Source organism: Psilocybe cubensis, chromosome 3 (genome assembly GCF_017499595.1).
Source record: "Psilocybe cubensis strain MGC-MH-2018 chromosome 3, whole genome shotgun sequence".
In the NCBI taxonomy this organism is placed as follows: domain Eukaryota; kingdom Fungi; phylum Basidiomycota; class Agaricomycetes; order Agaricales; family Agrocybaceae; genus Psilocybe; species Psilocybe cubensis.
The window spans coordinates 2119153-2136249 of record NC_063001.1 but is presented as its reverse complement, the minus strand read 5'-3'; the positions used below and the strand labels follow the sequence as shown (position 1 = coordinate 2136249).

The following is a 17097-nucleotide window of genomic DNA, read 5'->3' as shown; positions in this document are numbered from 1 at the left end:
TTCAACAATGCTCTTCGACTCTATAATAGCTGCAAATCCTATTTCCTCGTATCATACTGTATCCCTCTGCATCACAAACACTCCCTTTGATCTTCGTTAACATTTACTTGACTTGTGTGTTGTTATATTCCTTTCCACATCTGTCGTCTTTGTTCAACTCGCATCGTCAATCATACTTATCTATTCGCTTTCTCATCTAAACTTTCCATTGTTGTCGATGCTATCTCTTTGCAATCTCCTTTTCGCTGCTTTTTGCCATTATGGACAATCACATAGCCATCGAATGCTTCAATCGTCCTTTAACCTTTGTTCGTAGCACACATACTTTCATTTGCTTGATGCCCCTTTGCACAGAGTTCTTTCATTTCGGACCTCGATGTACAATACAACCTCCCCAAACAAGATTGCTACCTCGTCGCTATTATGTGCTGGCACCTACCCAAGTATAGAGCAATGTTTTCTGTGACCAGTACAGATGTCGCCCCCCTGATTGTTGCCGGTTTCTGAGCTGGCAGTCAAGTGATGGACGGCCGGACATCACAGATGTGAAACTTGTGCACAATGCCACTGCCTCGGTGTCAGAGTGCTTGCTGTTGGGTCTCGTCTGGGAAGATGTACGACGTGTATGTTCCCTCTCACGGACACGTCTAATGGTTCTTTAACCTGAATATACCCAATTGATGGCATATGACGTTGATGGATCTATCCCACATACGAGGTTCATGAAAGTGTGCGGTGTCGAGGACCGGTGTTGCGATTGATGATGGGAAACGTGCAGGTAGTACTCGCCATGTCAATGCATTGATACCACTCGAGGCCCAGGTTGTGGCAGGCAAGTCGTCGTCAAATGAAGGTCCATAGGGGCTAACAGATTGTTGTCAGACCAGCTTTCTAGTATTATGTGGCAATATATTGGCCAAGATTTGGAAGCGTAGTCTGCCACCTGGAAGTTCGGGACGACGGACGCATTTCCAGCAGTGTTTCGCTGGAGGAATTATTTGCTGCGTATTATTTACAAAGATGACGGAATTTGATAAGATGAGATCGAGTCATCATCATCTCTCTCCAAAGCTCCTATAGATAAATTTGGTCTTGACCTCATTCACATTCGCATTTTTTTTCATCGACTCAACCCCCGCCATGGCAGACTCTCGTGTAATAAACTTTGGCGCAGGCCCGTCGGCGCTGCCAGTCTCCATTCTGGAAGAGGCAGGCAAAGGTCTGCTCAACTTTGAGGGCACAGGCATGGGCATCGCAGAGATCTCGCACCGCTCCAAAGAATTCAGCGCGTACATCAGCACCGTCGAAGCCCAGATCCGCGACCAGCTCTCCGTTCCCCCTACACACTCCATTCTCTTCTTGCAGGGCGGCGGCACAGGCCAGTTCTCCGCCGTCGTGCTCAACATGCTCGCGCGCCACCGCCTGCTGCACCCCGATCTGCCAGAGGAAGCGCGCGTGCTGGATTACGTCCTCACTGGATCCTGGAGCGCCGCGGCGGCGAAGGAGGCGAGGCGCCTCGCGGGGGGTGCGACGGTGAACGTCGCCGTCGACGCACGCACGCTCTCGGCCGACGGCAAGTCGTTCGACCGCATCCCGCCCCACGACACGTACGCGTTCTCCAGCGACCCCGCGCTGATATATTACTGCGAGAACGAGACAGTCAGCGGCGTGCAGTTTTCGCATGACGAGAGCGCGCCGGAGAGTTTCCCGTTCGACCGTCTGCCGAAGAACAGCCTGCTCCCGCTCGTAGGAGACTATTCGTCCTCGTTCATGTCGCGCCCTATCCCTAGGCTCGCGGACCATGCTATCATCTATGCTGGCGCGCAGAAGAACCTAGGGCCTGCGGGGTTGACTATTGTCATTGTTAGACAGGACTGTATTGTCGATGTGGACGCCGCTGCGAAGCTGGGTGCGATCCCGGTGCCGATTGGGTATGCGTACAAGACCTTTGCGGAACAGAAGAGCATGCCGAATACGCCCCCGGTGTTTGCGGTTTATGTCACCGGCCTTGTGCTAAAGCGCAATGCGGAGCTCGGGGGTGTGGCTTACTATGAGGCTGTCAACAAAAGGAAGCAGGAGAAGGTTTATAAAGTGTTGAGGGAGGGAGAGGGAAAAGGCTTGTTGAAAGGCCATGTAAAACCTGGAAGTGGAAGTTGGATGAACGTCGTCTTCGAGGTGCTCGGCGAAGGCGCAGAAGCGCGCTTCTTGGCCGGGGCGGAGGCCAAAGGTATGAAAGGGCTCAAAGGGCATCGGTACGCTCTATTCATCAAAGCTCACTGAACCCATAATTAATTAATTCATCATTCAGCTCGGTGGGAGGCATCCGGGTGTCCCTCTACAACGCTATAACAGAGGAACAAACCGATAGCCTCGTGGACTACATTCGGGAATTCTTGAACCAGCCGCCTCTCGTGCCTCCTACTCTACCTTCAGAATCTCTGAAAGCATAATTATGTACATGAAAATCCGTTCTTCCGCCCCCTTATCAAAGTCAAAAACAAAAATCTTCTACTCAAAATTATGTTATTAAATTTGTAGCATAGTACTCATCGCAATCCAGTCTTGCTTTTAAATTATGTTTACTAGAAGGGAAACGTCGATTGAATTCGTCGTAGCAAGATTTTAGGGAGTGGGGTTAAATGCCTAACGGTTAGCATTGCAATAAATTAAGGCGTCAGTATAGTCACTTTGCCGGAGTGGTTAACGGGATCGCCTGCTACCTAGTAGCTGAATAGCGGTTGGTCTTTGACCGCGAGTGTTCGAATCGCTCAGGTGACGCATTTTTTGTCCCTTTTTTGACTAATTTTTTATCCTCTTGACTACACCGAAATTCACTGCATTGTTCCTCTTACAACTACAATGACATGAGCTGTTGTTGGTTTCTATCATATAACCTAGATTTGGACACAAGTCCTGTCGCAAAATACGGCAAAGATCACAAAAAGTGCACAGTAAAGATAGACGACTGGCAAAGCTTGTGAACTCTATTCAATGTGACGGCGATACATGGTCTACCAAATAGTCATCAGAGGGATTCAAAGTAGACAGTGTCGTGTTTTTCGGGCGGCAGATATCTCTTGGGCACGTTTACGACGAGCTTCCCCTGAAGAGATTTGGATTAGAGGGCATATATAGTATTTACTGAATAGCACTTACTGCGCGAAATGCATAGATCTTCTCCCGAGTCAAGCCGTCGGCGATTTTCACGTAAAATCTCACTGATACGTGCACTGGCTTGTACGAGTAGAGTGCATTGGTCCTTATCCATATCAAATGAGTCGAAAATGCTTGAAGGGTATGCCGCTTTGAAGTTTGCCTTGCCAAAGTCCACCGAAGAATCGTGCTATGTAAACGATTGAGCAGTTTAGTGTATGTTAACTTAGGTATAAATATTTTTAATGAACATACCGAGAACAATGGAGTGAAATCCATCACTGAGGAATCCTCCATTGAGCAAAGTGTCGTGTCTCCTTGGTCGAAATCCTCCGATTCCATTTGTTCAAAGAAACTGGGGCCCTCTGAATTCGAATCAAAGAAGCTATCTACTTCATCGTCTGTTGAGTTACGGTCGTTAGTCAGCCTCCGTATTTTCAAGATGTAAAAGAAACGTGCCTTGAACTAACAGAAACGACCGGCGCTTATACCCTGATGGGCGTTTAACTCCGATGGAACGTGGAGTCGTAGACACAGATGGGGCTTTTGAAGCAACCCAGTTGGGTGGGGGAATCCTAGGTAGAAGGGCTTTCACAACACCTACCCTGACCAACTGGGCGGTAGCTTTAACTGCGAATTTGACAACTCGGAAAAAGAACCCCATACTCCAAAGAGTTGTCGCCGACGTAGCTCCGAGAGTCGTTTACAGGGCGCTCTGTGAAATTGTATAGACGATTGTGGCAGAGCGCTGTAAACCTGTGGAAGAGAACTATGAGTTCCCTTATGTGAATTTACATTTGCTGGCAGGCGTAGTTAAAATTCTAAAGTGACCTGCAGCCCAACTTGACCGTGTTGAATGGCCAAGTACTGGAGTCAGCCTCCGGTAGGAATTTGGTCTTTCATATCACTGTAGTGTATGAATTTCGTAGTTCTATTCACTGGTAATTTCAATCACTGAAGAGATCTGAAACCTCAAATCGTACACAATATGCCAGGGCAATTTTGCGACTCGGTGCAATAGTGGCAAAAAATTTAGCGCCCGTCGGTCAGTGCTTTAAAAAATAAAATCGTTGCCTCGCTAATAATATATTAGCACATCGGGGCAATCTGCTCTAACAGGGGTGCCATAGACTGGAGGGGAATCGCATGACGGTGAATGGGTGTTGGATCAATGGTCCGAAAACTCCGAACCTCTCAACCTCATGATGATTATGTTGTCGACGGGAAATTAACAGCGAAGAATATATCAAGATGATTCAGGAAGAGAACCTCAACTCCCCGACATTCTGTGTATTAGATTAGGTGAGTTGATAATATATATATGTTCCACAGAATAAGCGAAATGATCTGTGAATAAAAGCATTCCCCACCCAATTATAAGCACATATTCCACAAGGGTAGGCTACTTTTGAGAATAAATCTGCTCTTAAAATTAAGTTATGGTCATAGGAAAATTCTTCACCTGTCATTGCGGCATTTACACCTGCATCGAATGCAGTCCATTTCCCTGGGTTAGACAAGCTTTCAGTTAGTCGTTTTGAAAATACATTCGAATGACAGATTTTCTCATCATTTGAGTACCACCCTTTTTTGTGTCTCGGGAAAGTTGAGGCCATGCCATTACCAGTAGCGATGAGTCATTCCGAGTCAGGCTATTCAGCAGTTCCAAGCAAAGAAACGCCACCAATGACCAATACACAGTGGTAATATTTGAATAGAACATAATCTCAGAGATCTCTTCAAGTGAATTTACGTCGAGTAGGTCAAAGTACCCAAAGATAAGGCAACCAGTGGCGAGAAGGACAGCTGTGGGATCACAGAAAAAAAGAATTACGTAATTTTCACTGATTATAGTATGGCGAATGGGCCACAGGTCACAAGCTAGCTTCCCGGAGATCCGTTACGGTCCAACGGACACAACGTGCTATCAAACCAGAGATATTGCTTCCAAAGATCTCTTGGTATAATTTAAAAAAAAACTTGTTCTCTATAAAGGCTCTCAATTTTCAAAAATCGAGTCACTGCAGTCATGTCTACCACACCTGGTCAAGGAACACCCGCTGTCCAAACCCCTCCTATCCCTCAAGGTGCCGGAAGCGCAGCTGTTCCAAGCGTTGCTCCTGCGCGCGCCAGCGCTGCTAGTAGGGAAGGAGGAAACAGTCTCGGAACCTTCAATGTATGGCTACATCAGCCAATCTACGCACCAATGAGGCGCCTAATGTGATGTCTAATGTATTTATTTGACAGGTCAAATCCGGTTTGGCGCAGATGCTGAAAGTATGTGTGCTCCAAACCACAGCTTCGATCGATCCATTGATATCTGTTCTTAGGGAGGCGTTATCATGGATGTAATTAATGCTGAGCAGGCAAGCTCTTTTATAACTTGTCTTTAGACATGATTTAACACTTTACCTAGGCTCGCATTGCCGAAGAGGCTGGTGCTTGTGCCGTAATGGCGCTTGAAAGGGTACCAGCTGACATCAGGGCCGAAGGTATGATAATTACTTGATACGCTCAGGCATAATACTGGGACACTCATTTCTCGATTTCACAGGCGGCGTTGCGCGAATGGTGTGCCATCCCACAACTTTGTCTCTAAATTTATCTTATCTGATTTCATCAGAGTGACCCGGACATGATCAAGAAGATTGTCGATGCAGTCACTATCCCCGTAATGGCCAAAGTTAGAATTGGACACTTCGTTGAAGCTCAGGTCAGAATTTATTGCCACCGATATGATCCTTCAAGACTCAAAATTAATCACAGATCCTTCAAGCTATTGGCATTGATTATATTGATGAATCCGAAGTCCTTACACCTGCGGATGACGAGTACCACATCAACAAGCACGGTTTCAAAGTTCCTTTCGTGTGCGGTGCCCGAGACCTTGGTGAAGCCCTACGCCGCATTTCCGAGGGTGCAGCTATGATTCGCACCAAAGGCGAAGCTGGTACCGGAAATGTTGTTGAGGCCGTCCGCCACCAACGTGCTGTCATGAATCAAATTAGAAAGGCAAGCGTAATGACCGAAGAAGAATTATACGTATTCGCAAAAGAGATTCAAGCGCCCTTCCACCTTCTCAAGGAAACCGCTCGACTAAAACGTCTCCCTGTTGTGAACTTCGCCGCCGGAGGCGTTGCTACTCCAGGTATTTCTTCCATCAACCTGCTAACAAGTTGCATGAAATTCACTCACACGACCATTTAGCTGACGCAGCGCTCATGATGCAACTGGGATGCGATGGGGGTATGTTTTATCAACAATCACAATCATTAGAAGCGTTCCTGATTATGCCTTTAGTTTTCGTTGGGTCTGGAATTTTCCATGTAAGTAGACAAAATTCCGTGTTTTTTTCCAGCACTAATAAACTTCTCAGTCCGGAGATCCCGCCAAGCGGGCACGCGCAATTGTGCAGGCAGTAAGTTTCCTCAGTTTCAGTAATCGATGTATCTCACTATTTCTCAGGTTACGCACTTCAATAATGCTAAACTTTTGGCCGAAGTGTCGGAAAATTTGGGACCTGCAATGGTTGGTTTGACTATGTACGTGCTACTCTAGACTGTCTGGATACAATTCTGAGCTCTCTTACCTAGTGATGCAAACCTCAAGGGAGGAAATTATGCTGCCCGTGGCAAGTAAACGCCATCAGGGAGAGTTGCATTTTCAACAGTGATTCAGACACAATTATTGGTGACTACAAATATGTAATCCTTACCACTATTTATCTGCAATTTCAACATTGCATACCATGTACAATATTTTTTGGCTTACGGATCTGTATGAACCATATAACGCGAGAAAGAGGGGCATGATACTATGACGTCATTGTCCTACTTGTAAGATATAAATAATCGACCGCTCTCCAACGCTAGCCTTGCACTTATCATTGACCTCTCCTTTCCTTTGAGTTTTCCCTTTAACATAAATATCAAACATCGTCATGTCGGGTGCTCAACCCAAAGAAGCCTTGAACGCGTTTATTAAGGTATAACACTCCGTAATACATTGTGCAATGTCGTATATTTACTTAGTTTCACAGCACGACCCTAATACAGAATATACCTTCGACAGTGATCGTAATAGCTCAATATCAGAAATTTGTCGACAAAGTGGAAGAGCAGATAATGAATGTATAATAGTAAGTCCCGATGTTTGTTGCAAAGTTTTACGTTTTGATCAATTGACATTGAACTTGACATGATCCACTATTTTTGCAGCTACAAATGAACGCTAAACGTTTGTTTGAAGCTATGCAGGTAAATCGCATAAACACTTGACAGTTTATACAGCTTATTGACTCTTAACACAGGACCAAGGATTCTATTGCGCATTGCCTATAGATCCTGAGCGGACATACATGAAATGTAAACCATTGCCCAAATAATCCCTGTACTACGAGAAGTGAAAGTAATGCTGAATGTCGGACAAATTATTTGGAATCCTTTGATGTATCCATTCGCAAATATTTATATGTTACAAGGAATAAAAGGATATCTGAACGAAATAGTCAGCGAAGCGAGGTGAGGCTGCTTTCATGCTTGAACAAACTTGTCTCTCGGCAGCTTGCGGCATCGGCGCTCCCATCAAGGTACATTCTGGCTACGCGTGACGCAAGCTCGCGCCACGTCGAGCGAAGCGGTTGCACGGGCCGCTACAGTCTGATGTCTAGTTGGGTGAACATTTGGTTGGGTGAAAGCTGAATACGACGACAACAGCACATTGTGCACTGTTCGAAGATAGGTACTACTTGACAGAGAAGTCTTGCTGCAATGCAGATTTCTCTGCTTCTACTTCTTCCCTTCGCGGGGACAGTACTTTGCGGGCCAACCAACGATACCCTTCTATGGGGTGCATACAGGCCCAACCTTTATTTTGGCCTGAGGCCTAGGATACCCCAGTCTCTCATGACTGGTCTCATGTGGTTTGGAACACAGGACTACCAATCTGTTGGACGTGAGTTCTGGAATTCCACTGCACCTTATTTTCTTGATTCTGTTCATTTCAGAAATCCGGCACTCTTGTGATCAAGGGGATAAATTAGACAGTTATACCTGGACGGAGTATGATACCAGAGAAGGCGGAGTTCAGCTCATCAAAGACGGCTACAACAATGTTCAAATAACCACTGAATTTTTGAAAGTGGCAGGAGGTGATCACGGAGGCAGCTGGGCTGCGCGTATCAAGGGCGAGCCTATCGACAAAAGTGCGTGGTTGGGCTCTACGCGCCATCCAAATAACTCAGATTTTGTTGTACAGCTAAAATATCTCGAATTTCGCCTATATTCTATTTTGGTCTGGAGGGTCTTGGAGGATTGGACATGCGAACCGAAGAGGATGAAAACGTACACACTTGTAAATTTTTGCGTCAGGCTTAACTAAAATCAACGCACAGGGCATACCAGGAGAAATCAAGCTGTCAGGATCCTCCCCGGAATTGGACGATTTTAGCATTCGTATTGTTGACAGTGAGCACCTTTTTCTGCGCAGGCGTCTGTTCTTCAATAATTATATATATAGGTGCTAATAACCGAGCTGTTGTCCTGGGTCCTCATTCAAATATTTTTCAGCATAGACTGGGAAAGACCCATTTTGCAGGACGCCCTGTCAAAGAAGGTGACATGTGGCAGGCTAAGCGTATGTTATCATAATTTCATCCTGCATCCAATAAGTACCAATGGCGAACTAGGAATAATTGCAAGCGCGATTCTGGATCGTGCTCGGGAAGTTATAGCCCCGTATCAAGACCCAGCAGTCGGAGCACCGGACCCATCGTTTGTGTTGCAGCTTCCGGACGACGTTTACACCAATAGCAATCTATTTGCTATTCAAAAGTTTTTCGACGGTCCATTTCAATTTGACGTTTTCTTCGACAGCGCTAGCCTGAAGCAAAAGTTGACCAGTAAGTTATCTCACTCATATCGTAACAAGCCTAACATTGGTATTTGAAGCTGCAACATTGGACCAGGGAATTCCCGCATTAGTGGAAGCGTATGGTCGACGATTCCGAGAAGTTTTCCCTCATCCCATAGATTATCCTGCTGATAAGAAAGAATCTTTGGAATCATTTTCAAAGGCAGTGACGTCTAATCTTGTCGGCGGAGTAGGATATTTCTATGGTACCTCCATTGTAGACCGCAAATTCTCCTACGAGTGGGACGACGAGGAAGATTCTGTAGTCGATGAAGCAGAAAAGGGTGCCAGACTGACAGAACCAAAGGCATTATTGACTGCAACGCCTAGTAGGAGCTTTTTCCCCCGTGGATTTTACTGGTATGTTACCCTATTCACGAAATTGAAGTAACCTCAGGTATCTTTCTTTAGGGACGAAGGTTTCCATTTACTGCATATTGGACAATGGGATAATGACTTCAGGTTTGTTACATAACGCATTTATACTATCATTGTTAATGTTGCAGTACATTAGCCTCGAGATCCTTAAGGATTGGATTGGCCTTATTGACGACGATGGTTGGGTTGCCCGTGAACAGATTCTCGGCGAAGAGGCCCGCAGTAAGGTTAGCGCCCTCTGAGACATATATATTCAGAACACTGACAAAGCCAACCAGGTCCCTGAAGAATTCCAAACGCAAGTCCCTAATTATGCTAATCCACCTACCTTGGCAATGGCTGTAGTAGCTTTTATCGAGCGTGTCAAGAAGGCATCCGTTGCCCATGAAGGTATTGACGGAGATCTAGGACTTGATCTGGGCATGGGTACCGGACAGGTGCCCCTTGGAGGACCCCCGAAAGTCACTGCAGTGGAAAGCAAACTTGTCGAAAACCCAGAGCTCGCCCGCGCCTTTTTACAGGACATTTATAAACCATTGAAAAGACACTACGATTGGTTTAGGCGCACGCAACGGGGACAAATCAAGCAGTATTCTAGGAAAGCCCGTTCAAGGACAGAGGCATACCGCTGGCGTGGTCGTTCAGAACTTCATGTCTTGACCAGTGGAATGGACGATTATCCACGAGGACCTCCCCACGCTGGAGAATTACACCTCGATTTGATTTCATGGGTGGCCTACTTTTCACGTACAATGAGAGAAATAGCGTCTTTCGTGGGGGAGAAAGAGGACGAAATCACGTTTGCAAAGAATGAGCAAGCTATTCTGGACAATATTGAAGGTGACACCTGATCATATACATACACCAGAAACTTCAAAAGCTGATAGCTTACTGTGACAGATTTGCACTGGAATGAAGAAGAAAAAATGTATTGTGATGTTAACGTTGATAACGAAGGTAGCTTATTTTCAATAGTTTTGAGATCGTTCAATTTTCTGATCTGGAAATCAAAGATGAATCCTATCACGTTTGCCACAAAGGCTACCTTTCGCTGTTCCCGTTCCTTTTAGAACAGCTCCCACCTTCATCTTCACATCTGGGTGCTATTTTGGATATCCTAAGAGATCCAGAACATCTATGGTCGCCTTATGGAATCCGCAGTTTGTCTGCATCGCATCCTGAATTTGGTCAAGGGGAAAACTACTGGAAAGGCCCCATTTGGATTCAGATGAATTACCTCGCCTTGAGAGCGCTTTACAAGGTAAGTCTATCAACCAAATATCCTTACTTTTATCTCACTCAAATGCTTGCAGACATACGCCGCACAAGAAGGTCCATATCAAGAGAAAGCAAAGCAAATATACACAGAGCTGCGCAGAAATGTGGTAGACAATGTGGTCAAGGTACGTTTCGACGGATTGTGATTTTTCTCGAATGTTCACCATTATTTTTGCAGGAATACGAAAGAACTGGGTACGTATGGGAACAGTATGATGCCATCACTGGGGAAGGCAAGAGAAGGTACGTGTTGACATCATGATATCTATTCTCCAATTTGATTGTTTTGGTAGCCACCCATTCACTGGTTGGACGTCGTTAACTGCATTGAGTATGTCAATTAATTGCATCCATACCCTCCAGTATACTGAAGTTCTTTTAGTTCTTGCTGAAAAGTATTGAATACTAATAAATATCGTGTTTTTTACTTTCGCTGCGTTCAAAAATCTACCTCCAATGACGTCATTATTACCTCCAACCTTTGATTCGGACTTAATGGGAGTTGTCAATGGTCGTTGACATTAATGACGAACCAGCTCCAAATGAAACTCCTATATAATGTGCATACTGACTGTTAGAATTACTTACTGCAACGCATTATCACACTAGCGAACCTCGAACGACGCATAGCCTCTCAATGCCTCGTTTTGGAAGACACAACAACCACAGCCAAGAAAAGCTCGCCGGTCAACGGCAGTCTGGAAGGGCTATAGGTACACCTTTCCGATTTGGGGCATGGTTGAGGCTTCATGGGCTTGACATTATTACAATGGCCCTCATGGGGGCTATTGGCCTCGGTGTCTACTTCGCCAGTAAGTTGCACATTGTACAAGATATTGGGCGAGTTCTCAGAGTCTAATCATGATGTTGAAGAACCTGCGCCTAGTCGGTCATTCCCAGTGTATTTCCAAGATGGGGAGGTTGTTTACCCCCAGTTTGCCTATCCATTACGGAGGGAAATTGTCCCTATATGGTTGGCTGCTCTGCTGGCGTTCATTATACCTTTCGTTTTCTTCACGTTATTCCAAATCAGAAGAAGAAGTCTGGACGACTGGTTAACAACAAATCTAGGCCTTCTGAGAAGTAAGTTTCTGTATTCAATCAGCCTAAACACGCCATACTTATACGCTATCTAGGTCTAATTACTGCAGCTGTATTCCAAGTGTTTATCAAATGGTTGATTGGTGGTCTTCGTCCCCACTTTTACGCCGTTTGTCAGCCGAATGTTCAGCAGGGGTCTGCACCTTCAGGCGTTGGTTTCGCTAATCTCATGTATGACCGAAAAATCTGCACGGGGGACGAAAAGCAGATCAATGATGCTTTGGAGTCGATGCCGTCTGGTCATTCCACCGCTGCTTGGGCAGGATTCTTCTACCTTGCCCTATATTTCAACGCCCAGTTGAAGGTCATGAGTGCACACAACCCAGCCTACTGGAAAATGATTTTGTTCTTCGCACCGATTCTCGGAGCTTGCCTTATATCTGGTGCTCTGACTATTGATGAATGTAAGTCGTATCCACCATTTTGTCGCCTGTTGTCTATTTCTGACATATTGCTCTACTACAGTCCACAACTGGTACGACGTCGTCGCTGGAGCCATCATTGGGACATGCACAGCACTCGTCGCGTTTCGCCAGACGTTCGCATCCATCTTCGACTTCCGCTTCAACCACATCCTTCTTCCCCGGGCCACCTCTCTTTTCCATCGTCGCCCGTTCCTACCCACCGCGGGACGCGGCCCATACTACACCTACCAGCCGATGCAAGAATTTGCCTCTTACGACCTTCCCTTTACCCGCGAGGGCGGTTGGGGATATGGAGGCGGAGAGCAGTCCGTCGGCGCTCCTGGGGATGCTACGGTACTGGCATCCGGCATGGGGGGTCCCGGCATCGGTGCCAGTGGATTGGGAGCAGGCTCGGCCATGACTGGAACCACTGGCAATCACATCGGGCGAGGCGGCTTGGGCCAGAACGAGGCGGGCGCAGGGTTCGGAAATCATAACGGCAACACCGACCGCCTCGGTCATGCTAATGCCGCTCCAACTGGCCCCACCTCTGGTGGTTTCGGCAATGCCCATCCTGCAGCTCAGCAGATGGTTTAACGCGTACTTGCAACCAAAACAAATGGACAGTTTCACCATCCTTGACGATTTATGAATACACGATGACTTTTACTGATGTATACCAGACATTGCATACCGATAGTAACGATTCAACTGTAATAATTACCCTCTTGTACATTTTATAATGCATGAATCCTAGTATCCATCTTGCGCAATGCAACAGCGATAATTATCGAAAAGAGTCATATTCAAATTAACATAACTAATTAAAAATCGTGATATATGCAAGAAAACTTAAGGGGACTTTTTTACCAGTCCCAAAAACTATGCAATAAAGGGTATATCATATATTTTTCGAAAAAAGATGCAAAGCGTAAACAAACAAAGATGATTGGATTCTTCTGGGTAAAGAGATTGGAGTGAGTGGAAAAGATGATAATCATGGTCATGAAGAGGAAGAAAAAACGATCCATGGAGATTTTTTAAGCGAGCCCACGAAATTATGCGTGGAAGGTGGCGCGCTTTGGCCCGTATAGTCGAGCTCACCCACGCATGACAAAAAATCGCCCTCATACGGTATCCAGGTGTGGGTCCCGCGTAGCAAAAAGAAAAAGTTGCTTCCGCTCCACGAGAGGTATATACAATCCGGGGGGGTATGGAGTAAATGCATCACTATGGCGGCTTACCAGCCAGGAGGAGGAACATGCATAGGGTACCTATTACGAAAGGACACAGTGGAATGGAATGGTAAGCATACGGGGCGTTGAGCACCAATAAAAATGGAACCGTACCCTGTCGTGATGCCGTAGCCTTTTTCTCTTTCGACGCGGATATCGAAGATCAGTTCTCCAGAGTTTTCATCCCAGTCCACGCGACACCAGTTTCGTCGGCCCATGATGAACTTTTGCTTTCTTGATTGTCCTGTAGGCTCTTTCTTAAAGATAGGTACCTTTTTAATAGCATCTCAGTAAAAAAAAAAAGTTACATATTGCTATTACAAAATCATACCATTATTTCGTCAGTTTCAATACTATGCAGCGTTTTGTGCACCTTTGTTGCCAGTGATGATACCAATGCTATCACACCGTTCGGCCTACAAAAAACATGAGCATTTAATAAACCACGATAACTGACATAACGTACGGAGGTGTGTTAACAATTGCGCCTAGATAAAGATAACGCGGGCGTTATAAGCGAGATAAAGGCAGGAAAAAAAAGGGACATAACGTACTAGTTACGATATTCACCATATACCTGAAATCCTCCTTCGGCGACACTTCCGGTTTGTTTTTCTGTTTAAGCGTCTTTAAAACCCCGACAGCGGCACAATGGACGTCTCCTGAAATGAAGGTCACACGGATGCGCTTAACCAGAGCAAAGTTTTGTAGTTGTTCGATGAGCCAGTTGCGTTCTCTCTGTACAATTAGCGCAAGTTGAGAACAATGAACAAAGGTCCGAATAACTAGAAGAACTGACCTTGTGGCTTCTGGCAGTCCAATGGTCATTCTAGAAAAATAATAATAAGTATTATACACAGCATTGTTGAATATATGCGCACCAGATCATCCAGAAGTTCTGCCTCTGCGTTGAACTTGTTGACGAATCCACTAAGGCCCATCGACCCATTCCTGCCGAGCGCCACTAGTGGGTTGAATTTGCTTTCCAAAGCGGTCTCCAAGAATACCATGCGCGGATACGCTATAGGAATCCCGAGTTGGACAATGACATGTTCCACACCACCCGGTAGGTTGTTCAGTCTGTCAAACACACGTTGATACTCTCCTGGCGAGCAAACTTGGTCCTTCTTACGCTCGGCACTGTGAGTATGGAAACCGAGCAAGAATAAAATGATTAAACCGTCAATGCTGTCTTGACATATGAAGTGAAGGGTCGCACATACCGACAGTCCAAGAGAAGCATATACACTTTGGGTCCGAACCGTGGCAAGAATGAGTGTGATGGGAAGCGCACATACGGGCCTGGCTCGCCGATAATCACTGACTGATATACGTGCTTGCCGGGTGCGTCATGTAGTCCGTCGACGTCAACTAGACAATGAATGAATTATGTAAAATGTGGTCTGGGAAATGGGGAACAACGTACTGTTGATGAAACACTGGAAGAGAAGGAAGAAGAAATATCCTCTTGCTCCAATTCTAAGGGAAAGATTAAATCAAAAATTAATGGTGCACTACTATTGTATTGTTGCAAACGCACTGTCGGAATACAGGCGCTCTTTGAAGGTCATCCGGATCTGAGGCGTTACTTTTGAGGCTACAATTCAAATATCCAGAATTAAGACAACTTACAGCTGCCAAATCCGTCGATCTGCATCATGAGAATCAGATGTGGGCATTCTAACAGCTATAAAAAAATGACTGACAAGATCTATATATATCACGAAAATAAGCAATCCGACGGTAGTTTATGTTAAAAGTAAGATTCACCGTGGTCATCGCACATATTCACCATCGGACTGATACACAGAACAAGGTCAGGCAAAATAATGAAGTGCAAACTTGTCCAAACATACATTGTGCTGTTGGCACGGGCAAACGCACCAGTTCTGAATGCCTGGCAATAATGGTTGAAGAAGAATCTGTCAATGGCGAGTTCCATATTGACTGAAAGCGGAAAATTCTTCTTGTCTTCGGGCTTGCTTATAGATACCCACTCTTGCATTTCTGGCTCTCGCATAAGCCTGAACGGCGCATTAGTTTGATGTGGAGAAGGAATGGAAAAGAATGTGATGCATACGCATCGCAGTAAAGTTGGTCGCCACCGCCGACAAGGGCATGGAATGGGGCTTCGGAATGCTTGGAGAGAAGATCCATCCAGACAGGGTCGTAGCCAGATTTGAACCCTGGACCTCGAAAGTCATCAGGATTAACACCTGCGGAGAAACCGTTGCACTGATAGTTGTAGTTGGTGATGAGAGAGAACGGCCGCACGATGATGATCAAAGTGAAGGACGCACGGAGTGAGCTGCCCATCGCATATTCTGCATTCTACCAGGGACCCAAAAATCCATATTTTGGCCATTGTTTATGGAATATGTTATTTTCATCTCGTGTTGTGCCAAGGGTACCTTGATGAGAAAGCGCCAAAAAGTGAAGGTCCTGAGAGGGAAGATGAGTGCCAAGAGCAGTCAAAGAAGGGACTGTGTACGGACCCTCCTTGTCCACCATATACCCAGAGTTCCTGGCCATATGCGCGTTCGGAACAGAGGTTATTTGAGAGACCATCTTCGTCCCGATAACCATAGCCATTGGCAGATCGAGTTGTATTTGGAATGGGTCGGTTCCCGAAACCAAAAGTACCCATAGTGGGAGAACTAGGCAAAACGGTAGAATGGGGGTCGGCGGGGTGAGGACCAAGTTCGTAAGAGGTTGCGGTGTGGATCGGACCAAGCCCACTTGGCCGGGATGGAGCTATTGGACTTCCATTGCCGTTTAGACCTGATGAGAGCTGGCTGCTTGTTTGAGATACGGTGTCCATAGTAGCCTGTCGTTGATGGGAGGGTACTGGAGCTTCTGGATCCCATGAGTATGTGAGCATAGGAAAGTGGGGCTCGTAGAATGAACCACTGTCGGCGGCTGAACGATGTATGATTAGATAGATAAATTAACGGGTAATAGAGGTGTCGGCGTGATACTGACTGACGATGAGGGCAGCGCCGTGCCATATTCCGTGTTCATCTATAGTATCGTATCTGGAAGAAACATAAAAATAGGACGAAGAAAGTTTAACTAGCAGACGTACTTTAGCAAGGGACCACACATGAACTGATAGGGCAATGAGTACAACAGGCCAGAGAACAGGATATGCGGTCATACCTGGAGATGGGGCTCCATTCTGGCAACACGGAGCACCTGAGACCTCTCGACTGCGCTCATGCCGGCGAGCTGGGAAGTTGAAATGGTGCTCTGCGACGGCTGTGGATATGCAAGTACATCGTCATGAGGGACGGGATGGGGGTAGTCCTTGGGGGGCAGGGCGGGTGGACGGGGAGAAGGGGCAAGGTCGCGACTGAAGCCGCCAATAAAGCGCTCATCCATTGGGGCGACATCCTCGACAGGGAGATGGTAGGCGGAGTGGCGATACTCGCGGTTGTATGCGTCGTCCTCCTGTAGTTGAAGTGAGAAAAGGGTGGGCAGAACGGGGAGAAGGACGAGGACGGACCTTTTGGGCGCGACGGTGAGCGTGCCAGCCTGGATTGTCCATGGCGGAAGGAGAGAGAAGCGTGGGAAGAAAAGGAGCCCGATTTGGAACGGCGGATTGGGGTATTTGTCCTCGTTGTGGGAAGGTAAGTGAT

General features: G+C 46.2%; 6 protein-coding genes and 1 non-coding gene across 7 annotated transcripts; 5 read left to right on the top strand and 2 right to left on the bottom strand.

Moving 5' to 3' along the window:
* Positions 1–1140: 1140 nt before the first annotated feature.
* JR316_0003481 (Phosphoserine aminotransferase) lies at positions 1141–2450 on the top strand (the record flags this gene model as incomplete). The annotated part of the gene is made up of 2 exons (XM_047889253.1): positions 1141–2252; positions 2309–2450. The coding sequence occupies 2 exons, from the start codon at positions 1141–1143 to the stop codon at positions 2448–2450; spliced, it is 1254 nt and encodes a 417-aa protein (XP_047751627.1).
* A 232-nt stretch (positions 2451–2682) lies between these two features.
* JR316_0003480 lies at positions 2683–2778 on the top strand. The gene has a single exon. It is a non-coding gene; the product is annotated as a tRNA-Ser (tRNA).
* Positions 2779–3035: 257 nt separating this feature from the next.
* JR316_0003479 (uncharacterized protein) lies at positions 3036–3495 on the bottom strand (the record flags this gene model as incomplete). Its single annotated transcript, XM_047889252.1, has 3 exons — positions 3036–3103; positions 3157–3343; positions 3409–3495. 3 exons carry the CDS (start codon positions 3493–3495, stop codon positions 3036–3038), a joined length of 342 nt encoding a protein of 113 aa, XP_047751626.1.
* A 1687-nt stretch (positions 3496–5182) lies between these two features.
* Positions 5183–6792, top strand: JR316_0003478 (pyridoxine biosynthesis protein; the record flags this gene model as incomplete). Its single annotated transcript, XM_047889251.1, has 12 exons — positions 5183–5329; positions 5401–5430; positions 5484–5501; positions 5570–5645; positions 5708–5724; positions 5777–5866; positions 5920–6301; positions 6361–6399; positions 6454–6479; positions 6530–6571; positions 6619–6695; positions 6747–6792. 12 exons carry the CDS (start codon positions 5183–5185, stop codon positions 6790–6792), a joined length of 990 nt encoding a protein of 329 aa, XP_047751625.1.
* A 1130-nt stretch (positions 6793–7922) lies between these two features.
* On the top strand, positions 7923–11121 carry JR316_0003477 (putative mannosyl-oligosaccharide glucosidase; the record flags this gene model as incomplete). Its single annotated transcript, XM_047889250.1, has 16 exons — positions 7923–8106; positions 8159–8356; positions 8410–8495; positions 8546–8618; positions 8671–8787; positions 8840–9052; positions 9102–9423; positions 9475–9525; positions 9578–9668; positions 9720–10281; positions 10342–10398; positions 10455–10702; positions 10755–10844; positions 10898–10962; positions 11013–11050; positions 11102–11121. 16 exons carry the CDS (start codon positions 7923–7925, stop codon positions 11119–11121), a joined length of 2415 nt encoding a protein of 804 aa, XP_047751624.1.
* Positions 11122–11488: 367 nt separating this feature from the next.
* On the top strand, positions 11489–12821 carry JR316_0003476 (PA-phosphatase related-family protein; the record flags this gene model as incomplete). The annotated part of the gene is made up of 4 exons (XM_047889249.1): positions 11489–11531; positions 11593–11802; positions 11856–12224; positions 12286–12821. 4 exons carry the CDS (start codon positions 11489–11491, stop codon positions 12819–12821), a joined length of 1158 nt encoding a protein of 385 aa, XP_047751623.1.
* A 643-nt stretch (positions 12822–13464) lies between these two features.
* On the bottom strand, positions 13465–17006 carry JR316_0003475 (uncharacterized protein; the record flags this gene model as incomplete). The annotated part of the gene is made up of 20 exons (XM_047889248.1): positions 13465–13498; positions 13574–13731; positions 13791–13875; positions 13926–13947; positions 14014–14197; positions 14259–14288; positions 14341–14599; positions 14683–14830; positions 14886–14938; positions 15000–15036; positions 15092–15139; positions 15230–15258; positions 15316–15483; positions 15540–15694; positions 15760–15901; positions 15955–16378; positions 16442–16494; positions 16545–16567; positions 16619–16909; positions 16965–17006. The coding sequence occupies 20 exons, from the start codon at positions 17004–17006 to the stop codon at positions 13465–13467; spliced, it is 2385 nt and encodes a 794-aa protein (XP_047751622.1).
* Positions 17007–17097: the final 91 nt, after the last annotated feature.